This window comes from Archocentrus centrarchus, chromosome 14 (assembly GCF_007364275.1).
Source record: "Archocentrus centrarchus isolate MPI-CPG fArcCen1 chromosome 14, fArcCen1, whole genome shotgun sequence".
Classification (NCBI taxonomy): Eukaryota; Metazoa; Chordata; class Actinopteri; order Cichliformes; family Cichlidae; genus Archocentrus; species Archocentrus centrarchus.
This window is the reverse complement of record NC_044359.1, coordinates 29,603,789-29,619,647: the sequence shown is the minus strand read 5'-3', so window position 1 is coordinate 29,619,647 and position 15,859 is coordinate 29,603,789. Positions and strand designations below refer to the sequence as shown.

Sequence of the window (15,859 nt, the reverse complement as noted above, 5' to 3'; positions counted from 1 at the left end):
TGCTACTGCTATTTCTTTTGTTTCTCTCCAGATGTGGAAAGTGTCTAGGGTCCCTCAAAAGTGGCTACATAAATGCGAGTCATTATTATGATTCTTATTAATTTGCAGGTCTATCAGACTTAGTTTTGAAGGGGATCGCACCGAACAGAGAGAAGGGATTTAGTGTGGTGAGGGTTGAACCAGCTGGAGAGAGAGTAAACTTTAAACACAGAGGCCTTCCAAAAATCTATATTCATCACGAAATCTTTACTTACTCTGAAAACGTCAGGCTTAATCTTACAGATCTACCTGCTAAGACTTCACCTCAGGCAACAGTGTAGACAAAGACAATGAGAAAACATCACGTCCAAGTACAAAGACGTACATGGACGTGATGACCAAGTGGAGGAGATGGGTCTATTTTCCTTTTTGTTAATTCTTGTGGTTTACTGACACAGAAAACTTTAGAAAAGTTGAATGTTTCAGAAGAATGCTAAGCAAGATCTCTGTTCCAGCAACTGTAATTGCTGTTAAGAAGGGATGATAATGATCAAATGTTAAATGTAATCAGCACCAAGGCGTGTTCCATCATCTACATAAGGTAAGCATATTTATATTATTATTAACACAGCCACACTACAAGAAGTACCTAAAACTGTCCCCAAACCATCAGAACAATACAATCCTGAATAAATTTTTAAAAAAAAATCATAAATTATAAATATAGTAATATTGTGGTGGTCATACTTACATTGTTATGTTGATTTTTGTCCTTGAGGAAAACTGAAAAAAAAAAGGTACTAATGGTAATAAACTTTCTTGACACAGGGAATATAATGGAAAAACTTCATAAATAACATAATTGCTGGAATTATTAAGAAAATTTGGCATAGCTAACATTATTCAAAAACAAAGCATCTGCCAGGCACTGCAGCATGAACGCCTCGCAGCGAGTCAAACTCAGGAGGTGTTGCATACAGAGAAAGAGAGACTTGTCTCAAACACAGTAATCACTATTAAAACCTAATTACAGAAAAGTGTTTCAAAAAAAAAAAAGAAACTGACCACGATATGTGCTGCTCAAAGCTAACGGGCAACTCACCCGTGGGTCATGGACAAAGGAAATATTATTTCTGTATGTAAGAAGCAGGCCTCGGATTCCACATGGTCGCATAATGGAGGGGGATTAACAAAGAATACCTCCTGTCATCTGCGGACAGTATGATGAGCTGAGAGAGGATTGAAGGAGAGAGAGTGATGACAAGAGGAGGGAGAAAGAGACAGAACTGGGCCAATTGTTTTGATGTGCTTAACTCTTTCTGGCTTTTTGTGCGTGCGTGTGTGTGCACGCGTGTGTATCTGTGTGTTAACATAAACATGGGCACATGTCTAAAGTTCAGGGTAGCTACACTTTATCACAGCTGAATGAACCAGCATTCTCAAGGGCACTTTGCAGCCGACGACACTGCCTGTATTTCCATCAGCAAATAAATTCCTGTCAAAATTTGCAGAGCCCAAAGAGAACCCTCTTACAGTTGTTTGTTTTTGTCTAAAAACTCTAAAACCAACTGATCATCAATAAAAAATTAATTGCTTTTCAAAACTTGCAATTACCATTAACACTACTATTGCCTGAGGCAGTCATATAGTAGTTCATCCCAGAGAGAATATGATATTTTCTTCTTGCAGGTTCTCTGGTTCCCCTGAATATGCCATGTATTATGGTGACTTGCATCAGGGTCTTGAAATTGGCTTTCAGTGTTACTTTCCACACCATTAGCTTTGTATAGTGCCAACAACTTCAGTATCCATGTATGGGGCACCAGTGATAGGGTTACTTGTAGTCAGTCAAGGCAGTGCTCAGGCTGACTCAACTAGCAGCTGGTGCTTCGATCCTCTGGTCCTTCCAGTGCCATTCTGAGCGTCGCTCATGTGCCGACTTATGTGCCTACTCAACTTAGGAGATTCCATCTAATGGAAAGGCAAGTTACTGACCAGTAGTTGGAAGCTACCTTTGTGTGGACCCTTAATCATCAGTATTGCTCTGCTCTGTGATAGTAAGTCTGGGTGAATGCCTGTTGTTAGCGGCTCACACAGTTGTGTTGCCAGGTGATCATAGAAATCCTTTACGTTTTTCAGCCAGGAGGAGTGGATCATGTCTGGTCCTGGGACTGTCTGCCTTTGTGATCTTCCTATTCTTGGTAGCTGCTGTGTGTCTTAGTTCCATCCACCAAAGCCGCTGGCGTTGTGTAATGTCTCTTTTTTTTGTCCTTGCACTATTGCTTAGTGCCACCTGTGTCTTTGTGCTGCTATTCCCTTGACTCTGGGAGCAGGCTCTTGCTGAGTCTTTGGAGAACATTTACAGATCATTTATACTATTAGCTTCTACTTGTTCTCAAATTCATCCTTGTCAAAATATGCCAAAAAAAAACCCTGATTTTTTTTCACGGGTTGTATGTACTTTTTCATAACTGTAATTACTTTTCAGCATGACGATGGATAAACAATCCCTCCTTCCCATCTATCTTTCATCCATCTGGCTTGTCTAGTGAAGATTATAAAAGACTGTTAAGTAACATAGAATGTACCAAAACCTGGGAATCATTATCCTTGGAAAAACATTTCAGTATAAAGCCCTTTAAAAGAGGATATATTGTTAATACCCTCAGTTTCCATGTAATTTGATATGCATGCAGGGATTGTGTGATGGATTGTTTTTAGCAAGACATCATTTAATCCCCATTTGTGTATTATTCAGATGATGAGAATTTATATATGTACATTTGTCAGAAGGCTCATTTGCTATTTTTATTTTTCTTACTTTCATTAAGATTTACTGTTTTCTTTCTTCACTGAATAAATAAAGTATGCCAAGGCTGACGGAGCCTGCACACCGAATCCTCAATATGGGCACATGTGAGTATAAGAACCTACCTAGGTGTTTGAGCAAGACAAAAGTGATATGGTAATTAACTGAATATAACGGTGGGGTATATTAAAGTGTCCTGGCATAATGAGTGTTTGTTTTTTTAGTTTTGTTTGTGCTGATGCGGTTAATAGCTCTTACAGAGAAATGAAAATATGTGGAGTCTTAATGAGACCTCCAAGTTTTTGGCATGAAATTTGATTATAATATTGGACACATTTCTTAACCTTGAGACTGTATAATATCCCAAGAATCCCCACTTAGCTTTCTTTTGGTGTAACTTGGCATGTACTTGTGACGGGGAAAAGCAAAAAGAAGAACAACCTTTGGCAAAGGGTGTAATGCAATGTCCATTAGGAGATTGATTCTTAACCCAGAGTAAGAAGACGAGCGAGCTGCCGAGGATGGTTGGAAACGGTGGGGGTGTTTGCAAAGGAGGGGAGGGGAATATCATTAGAAAAAATATCTTTCCTGTTTTTGCATCAATACAAACTGCATTATCTCCTCTGTGGTTCTCTCCTCTGCCCCCGCCATGCCCTCCTCCCTCTATTGAGACTAAACATCTGCTGTCACTTGTCAATCAAGCCCTGACAGATGGTGACCTTGCTTGGCATTGTTAGAAACAATCTGAATTGACCTTGCATTTTCAAGTCGCCTCTGCTGCTGGTTTCCCCAGAGATTGGCTTGTAAAAGAGGTGCCATGCCAAATAAAATTGGATTGATTGCCAATCAGATATATTAATTTATTGGGTCTGAGTCCTAGTGTTTCACAGCTCAGCTCTTTAAATATAACGTGTGGAATGTATGTACTGTATGTACTTTTTCAAGTAAGATGAACACATTTCACATGCAGCCAAATTTCTGGATTGTTTTCATCCCATTTAATGAAATAAATGGAAAAGTTTAAATAGACCTGCTTCATTTTCCAACCTTTCAAACATAAAGTTGCCTTTAATCAGGTTGCCTTTGTTTTGCAGAGTGCTGTAAGCATAAACCTTGTTTCTGTTGCAAATCAACACAAAGACAACCGCTTGACTCCAGGGCATTGTCGTTTACCAGCACCCGCTTTTTCGTGCAAAAGTATGTCAGCATGATTTGTGCTTTATACTCACATGTGAAAGTTATCCTTTACCCTAGATTATTAGAGAAATCTCTTATTTCATACCTTCAATTTGTATCTGAATGGGAGCAGAACAACAGAGGTGACTGCATGTCCATAAGCATGCAGTACATGTACGGGGATTTTGCAGTTGGGGGCAACTGAGGAAGAGCATGAGCGATGTGTGTATGTGTGTGTGTGTTGGCAGTGCTGGCTGTCTAACTCAATCTGTCCTTGCTCATGTTTCTGTCAGGGTTAGTGTAAGCCAGCATTCAGCTATGTCAGACACTAAATGTCAGTTTCAGGGTACAAAGCCATTTTTTCCCCCCTCGATTTTATATGTAAAGCTCAAGAAAGCAAATCACAGAGAGACTATGGAGATTACTATCATGTAAGTGAGTTTCAGAGCGTGAGATGAAGAAAAACACTGACTAGAGACACACAATTATTCAGCAGGGAAGACTCCATTACAAAATATGCTGATTTGCTCTGTGTGTGTGAGTTGGTGCATGTGACAGGAAGGTAGCACGTGGTGATGCTGCTCCTCTTGAGGAGACAGAGAACTGTCAGAGTCTGCACCTCCAGCACTCTCGTTCTCCCTCTCCTTCTCCTACTCCCGTGCTGTCTCTCTGTTTCAGTGGGGCAGCCAACATGCCTGCTCTGCTTTGTTTTCAGGGGGATGTCTTCTGTGAAATAACAAAATTGTAGCCTCTGTGAAGACGTCTTTCTCCCACATTTTCCTTCCTCTTCCCAGCCAAGCTCATTCTCACACATCACAGCCTCTATACCCCCCCTCCCTCAGTCTCTTTTGCTCTCTCTCTCTCTCTCCCCCTCTTCCTTTCTCTCTCTCTCTTTCTCCCTCTGTCATGAATGTCACCTCTACTGATGGTGGCTGCTGGAATTCACACACACATAGTCTCACAACCACTCGCTGACTTTGGATGGGAGGAGGAGGGGGAAGAGGAGGAGGAAGGAGGGGGGTTTCAGTGAGGTCTGTGGGAAAGAAGCGTGCCATTGGAGGCAGAAGAGGAATCTCTGCCTGTCTGTGTCCATGTCTCTGCTCTGTTCCCAGCTTCATTCCGACAAAGACCGTCAATGTCCCGCCTGCTGTGCTACCTCTGGATTTAAGTCAGCTGGATTACTGCTTGGACTCTCAGCTCATTATTCCACGCTGCCACATTTAAATGGGAGGCAAAGTTGGACCGCCATGGACTGCACAAATGGTGAAAAACAGTTTGATTTTTCTTGCGCTTTTAAGAGATTCCTAGCATTCAAAATGACCTTACTTTTCTTCATTAGAAGTGCTTTTATATGTAAATTTATTTGAGCTCCTTCTCTTCAGTATCAGCTGTTTAAAGTAGGTTAATTATTTTGCAATATAGCATTTTTGTACTTGGCTATTAGGGCACATTTTGATGTGAAAGATGAGTGGGGAAGCGGGATAGAATTATGTCTCGATCTGAACCTTTTTGAAAAGTCAGCCCTTTTAAACCTAGTCTGAGTTTTGCATTGAAAATGTGACCGTATCACTTTTTTTTCCTGGGCTCTGTTACTGTCAGGTTGTGATTTTTTTTTTTTGTGTCCATTGCATTGGACTGCATGTAAACTTGCATCTTATCCAGTTCATCCCTCTCCAAGGGAACCCTCAAACTAAACTCTTCCCTGTTAACCCACTTAGACTCCCGATCTCCCCTGTGGGGTTTTCTTTATAACGCTCATCCTATTCTAGTTTATTGAGAACCACACAAAAGCCAAACCAGCAAAGGGGTTGTGGGACAGAAGACACCCCCCTCCCAAAGGTGAGAGGGGGGGAAGATGGCAGCTCTCGCCAGCTCTCTCATTAGACAGAAACGGGCGGTCAAGGACGACCAAGCCAACCGACCGGTAGCCAGCAAGCGCAAGCCCTGTCCTAAGAGCAACAAGTCCCTGTGCCAGAAACAGATCCTTGTCCTGATCTCCAAAGTACGACTATGCGGAGGTCGAAAAGGTCGAAATGACAAAAGACCAGGTGAGTCACGACTATCATTTTCATTTTCTTACCGTTTTTACTCATATTTTGGGATATTATGCCAGACTATCCCAAATATTAAAACTGGACTAAATTTATTTTTACATTTACTTAAAATGCTAAATTAAGCTGTAAAATAAAGTTATGTAAGTCACTTTGTTGTTATAATGCAAAGTTTTCAAATTGAATGCATTTCAGTTTCTCAGACCGACGGGTTTATTTAGTAGTTCAAGAGTCCTTGATGGCATCATTTGGTCCTGTTTTATTTCCTGTGCAAACAGTGATGCTCAACACTTGTAGCTCCATTCACACTTGTCATTGTAATATTTGAGTTTCACATTAGCTGTTATTCTCAGCGCAGCCACCTCCTGCATCCTCGCCTCTCCCAATGGTAACCACTGCTCTCAACTCTGCATAGTAAAACTAAAACAAGTTTCTGAGTCAGACCAAAACTCTGACACGTTTTTTTTTTTTTTTCATGCACATAACAGAGCTTTTCCATTTCCAGACATAATTACGCAGACCCGCACAAACAATCATTCGTGAAACTAGCTAAAAACCATTGCAGTTCCCAGTACGGGCTTAATTCTGTCAGGTTGTCTGATATGCTTGATCTTTGAAAGCAGAACTTCAGCTCTGAGTCTCTGAACAGAGATTTTATGTGATGTGGTGCTAAGATCTCTTTCTCTCTTCCCAACCTCAGGATGCAAAAGAAAAGCTTTTTAGTATTAGTACTCAAATTATCTGATGTCTTATTTTTTTTTTAACATTTCATACAAAGTAAGCTTCTGAATTCTTTAGAATTTTATGCTATGTTAATTTTATCTATATGTATACCCTTGTGTATTTTGACATATTTGCATTTTTTTCCACCCATCCAGTACAGAGACGTGCAGTTAGTGGGGTTAGGTTAACTGGTTATTCTAAATTGCCCATAGGTGTGAATGTGAACGTGAATAGTTGCCTCTCCGTCTCCCTGCGACAGACTGGTGACCTGTCCAGGGTGTACCCCGCCTCCCGCCCTATGACAACTGGGATAGGCTCCAATGGATGAATGGAAAAAAATGAATGCATGTTTTCCTATTTATTGTTGCATTAATTCAGGAGAAAATTATGTTTTGTTTTCTTTTTCATCTATTTTCAAAGTACTCTTTTCTCCTTTGGTGTGACTGGTAGACTGCTGGATTAATAAACTGATGACTTAGAAATGTTTTGCCTTACCTGTGCACAATTAGAGAGAGTAGTGTGATAAAGGAAATGTTGCTGAGCAAACATCATTCATAAAGAGGCCTCATACCTTCATGGCTGATTGAAGCAATGTAGACATGTGTGAACAGAGCGGTGCAGAATGAAATAAAAGTCACTTTCTCTTCCCGTGTGTGTGTGCGTGTGCGCGTGTGTGTGTGTGTGTGTGTGTGTGGGTGTGTGTGTGTGTGTGTGGGGTGTTTGAATTCACAGAATTCACTCTTCTCCAAAGTGATTCTCACTGCCAAAAGATTGAATTACAGTCTTTATGATAATGTACACTATTTAGCAAATTTGGCCTGAGCATCTGAGTGTTTTAAGTCTTGCAGCTTCTTTAATTGTGTTGGTGGTATTGTTTGATGATAAGAATTAATTGTGCTGGCTCAATACATTTAAGCCTCCATATCATTAAAAGGGGAACACTTTCCTGACAGTCACACCCATTTCATTAGTACAGAAAAACCACCATGTCTGTATTGATAAGACAATGCTAAAAAATTCAGACTTAACAAATGTGACATATCAATAAAAAAGAAATCTGTAGTACTGCAGCTGTGTCCTTGCATCCCTAAATTCCCTGTATTTTGCATCTGTGCAGTATAACCTACACAGTCCCTGTTTCCTATGAAATGGGTTGTGAATTGTTTACATAATGACGCCAGATGTTTGGTTGGAGTTGTAGCAGCATGTGATCTGATGTGGACAGGAATGAAAAGACTCTTTGGTCACATACAGTACAGTTAATCATGTTCTTATGAAAATGTCTCGGCTTGTCCTCGGATATCACATCTGCTTCTTTTGAGCTTTGTGGTCTGTGTGACATCCAGTGCTGGGGGTGCAATGTGGTGCAATGCGTTTCATAGTTTTACTTTTGAAAAAAAGTATTGCATTATGTGACTTATTTACATTACTCTTCCATTACTTAAAAATAATGCCTGAGACGCATTGTCATATAATTACCAGTTAGTGATATAAACCTGAGGCTACAGTGCCACACATCCCTATGCTAGTGAAGACACACACTTTCTTTTAGTGTTTAAGGATAAATACAGAACCAGCAGCAAAGTTCGTAAAAAATAAAATAAAATAAAACAACCCAAAGAAAACTTCTACAGTAACAGGTACAGGTAGAAAAGGAAACCACAATGCTGCAGTGTTCATCACTGCTTTTTTTTTTTCACCTGTTGGCACTCAAGTGTTGGTTGATTGGCCCAGGTTGGCATCACCTTTAACATCGCTTTGGGTTTGGGATTCTTTGCTGCTAGCTTTGTGTTAGCATGTTGTCTTTGTAGGTGGTGTGTATAAGCAGCAGTAGGCAGCTGTTTCTGGCCTGGGTGCAGTTTGCACTTTCCCATCACGTTCTGGCAGTTTCGTGCAATAAAAATTGAAGTAATTAAAATCTTCACTCCTCAAAAGTTTCAGACTGCTATGCTATTTTTTCTTCTCCCTCCACAGAACTGTAGTCTGCTGACTGTAGCACAAGGGCACAAGAAAAGGCCCCTTTGGTGATTCTTTCTTCTGTCCATTCATCATTCAGATAATTGAGGAACTTTTATAACACAAGTAATAATGGTTGTTTGAACAGCAGCTGCAATGTTATTACAGTTACTGCTGTAATGGAGTTATAGTAAATATGTTAAAGAAAAATATATGATTGATAGCGTTAAATCCCAGCACGGCTGACTTTTGCGCTGTGAGGGTTTTTCTGGCATAGAAAATGAAATTTCTTGTTGTTGTTTATATTCTTAAGTATCTAAGACCTTAATGCAGCATTGTGTAATGTAGCAATTGTAGCAAGTGGAATGTTGGGACATTAGGAGGATACTTAATGTATATATCTTATATAAATTCTGTGGGTTTTAAAAAAAAGGCTTAGAGATTAGAGATTAAACTTCCATGTTATATAACACAAGTGCACATATTTTAAAACATGTACACAAAAGGAATTTGCACAAGTTAATACTGTGATGCCAGGAAATATATTTATACATTTTCTCTGTCTACAAGCCATCACATGACTGTGTAAATTCTCTTCCAGCTGTGCTTTTCTCAGCTTTTTTTTTTGAGAGGAGGAGAGTTTCAGCTGTCATATTAGCATCACACCGGCACACATAAGCTAAATTTATTGCTGCTACTGCCCGCTGCTTGTACATGCGGCTGGCACAAATCTCAGAAAGGATGATCATCTACTTGTACCTGATTTTACCTGGCTCTATCCTTGTCATCACCTTCCTATAGGTGTCCTGCACAGTCCCCTACTGTACAGAAGACCCTTTCAAGTGGTGGCCCTGTCAGTGATCTGCACTGACGCTCTCTTTTCAGATCAATTCGGCTCATTAATGTATAGCGATTAATCAATAATCTCTCTATTAGTTTGTTCAAGGTGGAATCTGACTTGAAAAGTGAAGGGATATCGAGCTCCTTGCCCCTGTGGATCACCTTTGGTACCTTTCTCTAAGTTACATCAAATAAGCACACAGACAGTGGATCTAAAACTGATCCAGAAAACAAGCAGTAGCAGGTCGGTATAAAATTAGATACAAGGGAAAAAGTCATTTAAACCACACATCTTGATTTTGGTGGAAGAAAAATGTTACTAAGCTTCAGGAAAGTTTTAGCATAAACATATTAATATGCATTAAAAATAGCAGCACTATTAGCTGAGTCATTAGACAGTAATGCATGCAAATATAGTGCAGACCTAGACATCTTGTAGCATTGAGTGTGCTGTTTGGCATGGAGGTGCAGTAGTATGTTGTAGGCGTAAGCACAGGAGAGGCCAGTCAACAGTTGGAGCATAAATGTAGGGCCCGGCTGGCGGGCAGCAGACTGGGTTACAAGGAGAGATCCAGCAGAGGATAGCATTAAGCTGACCCCAAGAGATCGAGGCTGCAAACTCGCTTACTCAACAACACCTGATCAGACAATGCAGTGTTAGGTAGCTTCTCATCAGAACTTTACTGACTGTGACAGGGGTCAGAGAGAGAGAGAGAGAGAGAGAAAGAGACAGAGAGGCAGGACAAGTCTGCAAAAGTAAACACAAGAAAAGAGTGAAGACATTACTAATGTCACAGAAAATAGTTTTAAAAGGTGGAGGTGGATGGCAACGATGGGGGTGGACTCGGATCAAAAGATCATATTACAGAAGAAAAGTAAGGAGAGCGATATCAGTAGAGAGATTAAAGGAAAAGCAGGTGGGACCGCAGAGGGCTGTGAATCAGGCTGTCATAGAGGCAGCATGTGGAGAAGAAGATGAGATGGGAAACCATGGGGTTGGATATTAAGTGCCACTGCAAAACACTTCTTCAGCTATCCTCTTAATCTGTTTAGAGAGCAGGCAGGCATGATTTGAAAGTTGAGCAGTTTTCCTGCATTTGAATGAAGGCTGCGGACATTGTAATTGGTTGAAGTTGGGTGGGTGAGGTCAGTGGTGAGTGTGGTAAATGGTCCAGATGTTTGCTGTGCTTTTTGACCTTAGTGGAGCTCACAACACTTTATTTTATTCATTATTCTCTCTCTCTCTCTCTCTCTCACACACACACACACACACACACACACACACACACACACACACACACACACACACACACACACACACACACACACACACACTAATGGTGTCAGAGCATCCATGACAGGTGCTCACTTGCCACTGAGAGCAACTTTGAGTTTAGTAACATGCCCAGGGATACTTTGGCATACTTTGGGCTGGCAAGCAAACCGTCAAGCCTGCAATTAGTGGACAACCTGTTCCACCAGCTGAGCTCCTGCTGCTGTTGAATAAGAGTCCTGTCACCTGGAAATAATGTCTATTGCTGCCAGGGATGGGCAACAAGGACTGGTACTAAACTGGTCTGGTGTCAGACTGGTCAGTTCAAAGTATTAATAAGTGCTAAGACAAATGGTGTTGCTATAGATATTCATGCAGCACTGATTCATTCTAACATACAGTACTTACACTGCATCCTCACAGTGAAGCAATCATGTCTGGCATTTCTGTGTGTTCCCGTTCTGTGATTTGCAGTAGGCTCACTTTACTACATGCGTTGAAAATGCAGCCAAAGGAAAGAGAGTAAAAACAGCAACCTCAGGAAAACCAGCATTTTTATCTGAATCTGTGCAGCAGGATTGACTGCTTTAGCAGAGCAGCTGCTGTACCCGCTCCTTCAGTGCAGGCTTCCAGCTTCAATATAGATGGGATTTGCCAAAGGAAAAAAAAATGCAATTGTCCCAACCTCAAGTCAGGGAAACTCTAGCAGTCGTCATCAAATTAAACCTGCAGTTATTAACTCTGGGCACTGTTAGAGTGGAGCTTTAGCGCTTCTTTAAATGTTCCTAATTAGTTTTTGGACAAGCAGCAGCGACAGCCTCATCAGTGGATAGCAGTCAGACACTCATATCAAATCCCTTCTTAATTGCTAGTTATTGAAAACAGGACACGCTGGCAAGTTGTGTATTAATAAAAGTCAGTTTAAAACACTCAAAATAAGTTTAAACTAGAATTTACTGGGAGCTGTCCTGACATCATGACATAACTAATACTTAATTGTTCATAGTTATTACAATTCTTTCTGGTAGGGAGATTACTGCAGCCCTTGAACCCAGAGCCAAATAATTACCACTGAGTAGTATTTTTTACTCATTATGAAGTTAAGGTGAAAACATTATTGGTGAGTGTCATAATTTAGCTAGGTTATAGCTTATTTAGCACAAAATTAATAAAGCGTTTCAGTAAGAATAAGCATTGACAAGCAGTATCAGTATCAAAAATATCTTCACAGTATTCATTCCTAAGTGTTGTGCCAGATACAAAATACAGACGTGGACAAAACTGTTGGTGCTGTTCTGTTAAAGAAAGAAAAACCTGTCGACAGGTGTTTTCTGATTTTCATGAGTGAATTTTCTGTAAGTTTTTATTTGTTCTTATTTTTGTCAGTTTCAGGTTATTTTAGATGTTAGATTCAACTCATTGTGCACACAACGAAATGATCGTTCCAGATCACTCATCCAGAGACGAGCATCTGCGGTCATGCAGCCAGTGACCGGTGCTACCGTTAGGCAATGTGGTTTAAGTGTCTCGCCCAAGGACACAACGCAGCGCAGGGACAGGGGCTCAAACCGGCAACCCTCCAGCTGCAAGGCGAGCCCCTACCCACTGCGCCACTGCCACTAATTGGTGGCCACTGTGTGTTTTTCACTGTGTGTTTTTCTCAGACAAAACAGTGACATCAAATGCCTGTTCAGACTTCTAATCCTATTTACTTTTATTAGATAGCTCTTGATTTAAATTTTTATGTCTAAATTAAAAATTTGCTGTAGAAGATTGTTTTTCTGGTATCATTGCAGAAAAGTTGTAATAGGATTAGCATTCATCACAATTTGGCATATTTTAGAAAAACATCTAGATGAGACAAACAAAAGATTAGTGGCTGATTGCTGATGAGGTCATCCCAACAACGTCAGGAGATTTAGAATGCTAAAGAACCCTTGGTATTCCACAGGCAGCTCAAATATCTGGTACCAAATAGTATATCTCTTGAAAGAAAAAGTTTTAAGTTTTAATCTTTTGCAGTTTCTTATATTAAGTAAAACCCACCGGAGATTAAGAGATTTATCTATTTTTAATTTGATGATTTACCTAACTTTATTTTTTTTAAGTTGAATACCCTTAACAAATAAAACAAATGGACTGACGTCTTTTCCTTTAAAGTATGACTACAGTCCTACAAGTTTAGGAGTTGGCTGGTGGAAAAAGATGCCGCCTCAGAGAGCTTGTTGACAGTGGCTTTAAATCTTATTCAAAGTGAGGCAGGAGGAGAGATGTGTGTACAAAAGAGACCTCCTTTTCTTCCTGTCCTACTGAAGATAACACCTTAACCTCCCACACATGCCTGCTAAATTGAATCTGTGGGTGTTTTGATTAAAGCTGACAAGGGTATATTGAATTTACCTCTAACAAGAGAAAAACTGAGAATAGAGGACACCTACTGTATAGAGGTAATGATGAGAAGACAAGTGGAGGGAAATTTAGAGTGTGTGAGAGGAAGCAGATCATAAATGGAAGACAACCATGGGATACTCTGATGAGAAACCAAAAAAGATATATTTTAGGCACATAAAAAGGGACCTATTATGCATTTATATATTTATGCCATATATATTGTTACACTATTATATCCAAACAGCTCAGGCTTCAGACTGCTCTGTTTCAGGCATTTTTTTTCTATTTGTGGCTCTCCATGATGTCTCTGAGAGCAGATACCCCTAAAATGGTGATCTCAGGTACACAGCATGGGCTGTGAGTAAAGAAACCCCACTGTGTTACCAGTGATGTTCTTGGTGATGTGGTCCCAACTGCCTTCAGATCATTAACAAGCTCCTCCTGTGTAGTTTTGGGCTGACCCACCACCTTTCTCGTGATCAGCTTCACCCCGTGAAGCAAGATCTTGCATGGAGCTCCAGACTGAGGGCGTTTGATGGTCATTTTATATTCCATTTCTGAATAATTGCACCAGCAGTTGTCACCTTCTCGCCAAACTTCTTGCTGATGGTCTTGTAGCTCATTCCAGCCTCCTGCAGATCTGCAGTCTCGTCTTTGACGTCCTTTGGCGGTTCTTTGGTCTTACGTGTGGCAGTGGAGAGGTTGGAATGGAAGAAATTGAATCATGGACAGGTGTGCTTTATACACATAACGAGTTGGGATCAGGAGTATCTATAATTGATTGATTAATTGATTGTAATCTGTGTACCACATGGGCACAAAGTCTGTGGGAGCCAGAATTCTGGCTGGATTGTAAAGGATCAAACATTAATGCCACTCAATGATATGCAAATCAATTTATATGTCTGTGTAGATTCTCAGTCATCCAGGTCATAGTACTCTCTGGAGCTTGAAAAAGGCGACTGGACTTCTTTTTGTTTCTTGAAGACGTTTCACCTCTCATCCGAAAGGCTTCTTCAGTTCTCAACCAAATGGTGGAGAGACCCAGGTATTTAAACCCCTGTGGGCGTAGTCCCCTGGAGGTGGTTATGACCCTCTATTGATCATGTGCGTGAACACATGTGCCCAGGTGTGAAGGGGGCGTGGGTCATATTTAATCATATTTATAAGATGATCATATTTATCTTATCACCGCTTGTTGGCATCACACCCCACCACATTGAAAACTCTACAGATTTTACTAACAAGGTCCAGAATCTTGTACTGGATCCAGATGAAACCATGGTGTCCTTTGATGTGGTTTCACTTTTCACTTGCATACCCACAACTGAGGCAGTGGAGACCGTCAGAAGACGACTACAGGAAGACGATTCCTTACTGAACAGAACCAGCTTCACCCCAGATCAGATTTGTGCACTTTTAGATCTCTGCCTTACCACAACATATTTTAAATACAATGATGGATTCTACAGACAGAAGCATGGATGTGCCATGGGCTCCCCAGTGTCTCCCATTGTAGCCAACCTTTACATGGAGGAAGTGGAAAGTAAAGCTCTTGGTTCTTTCAAAGGGATGGTACCTAGCCACTGGTACAGATATGTAGATGACACCTGGGTCAAAATCAAAACCCAAGAAGTAGAAGCCTTCACTCGTCACATTAACTCAGTGGATAAATACATACGTTTTACCAGGGAGGACACCAGAGATAACAAGTTACCATTCCTGGACTGTGCGGTGCTTATCGAGGAAGATGGAAGCCTCAACATTGAAGTTTACCGGAAGCCCACACACACAGACCAGTATCTCCTCTTTGACTCCCACCACCCTCTGGAACACAAACTTGGGGTGATCAGGACCCTACAACACCGTGCGGAAAGTGTTCCCTCTAAGGCAGAAGGGAAGCATAAGGAACACACACACATTGAGAAAGCCCTCAAAACATGTGGTTACCCCAACTGGGCCTTCATCAAATCAGCTAAGATGCACAGGAATGAAGGCCAAACACAAACTACAGAGAATAGGAAGGACAAGAGGAAAAACATTGTCATCCCTTATGTGTCAGGCTTGTCAGAGAAACTCAGAAGAATTTTCTCCAAGCATGACATCTCAGTATACTTCAAACCAAGTCACACCCTAAGACAAAAACTGGTTCATCCCAAGGACAAACCCGCCAAACACAAGATCAGCGATGTAGTGTATGCTGTTCAGTGCAGTGAAGAGTGCTCGGACCTCTACATTGGTGAAACCAAACAGCCTCTTCACAAACGAATGGCACAACATAGAAGAGCCACCTCGACAGGACAAGATTCAGCAGTACATCTGCATCTGAAGGAACAAGGGCACTCTTTTGAGGATGCCAATGTTCACATTTTGGACAGGGAAAACAGATGGTTTGAAAGAGGAGTGAAAGAAGCCATCTATGTCCACTGTGAACAACCATCATTGAACAGAGGAGGTGGATTACGTCACCAACTTTCCCCCGCTTACAGTGCTGTCCTGAGCTCCCTTCCCAGACGTCTCAACCCCCATTCACACCTTTGTTCCAGTGACCTCAATAGGCCACAGGAAACAATGGAGCGGAGTCCTAAATTGGTTTCAACTGAAACCACTGATTAAATATGACCCACGCCCCCTTCACACCTGGGCACATGTGTTCACGCA

General features: G+C 41.0%; 1 protein-coding gene across 1 annotated transcript in view; it reads left to right on the top strand.

Annotated features, from left to right (window-relative positions):
• Positions 1–5,782: 5,782 nt before the first annotated feature.
• The window catches only part of fgf11b (fibroblast growth factor 11b), a 36,008-nt gene continuing 25,931 nt past the window's right edge, over positions 5,783–15,859 (top strand). Inside the window, exon 1 of the mRNA XM_030746113.1 lies at positions 5,783–6,012. Coding sequence (XP_030601973.1) covers positions 5,820–6,012 — 193 coding nt within the window. The 5' untranslated portion in view covers positions 5,783–5,819. The remainder of the gene's footprint in view (positions 6,013–15,859) is intronic.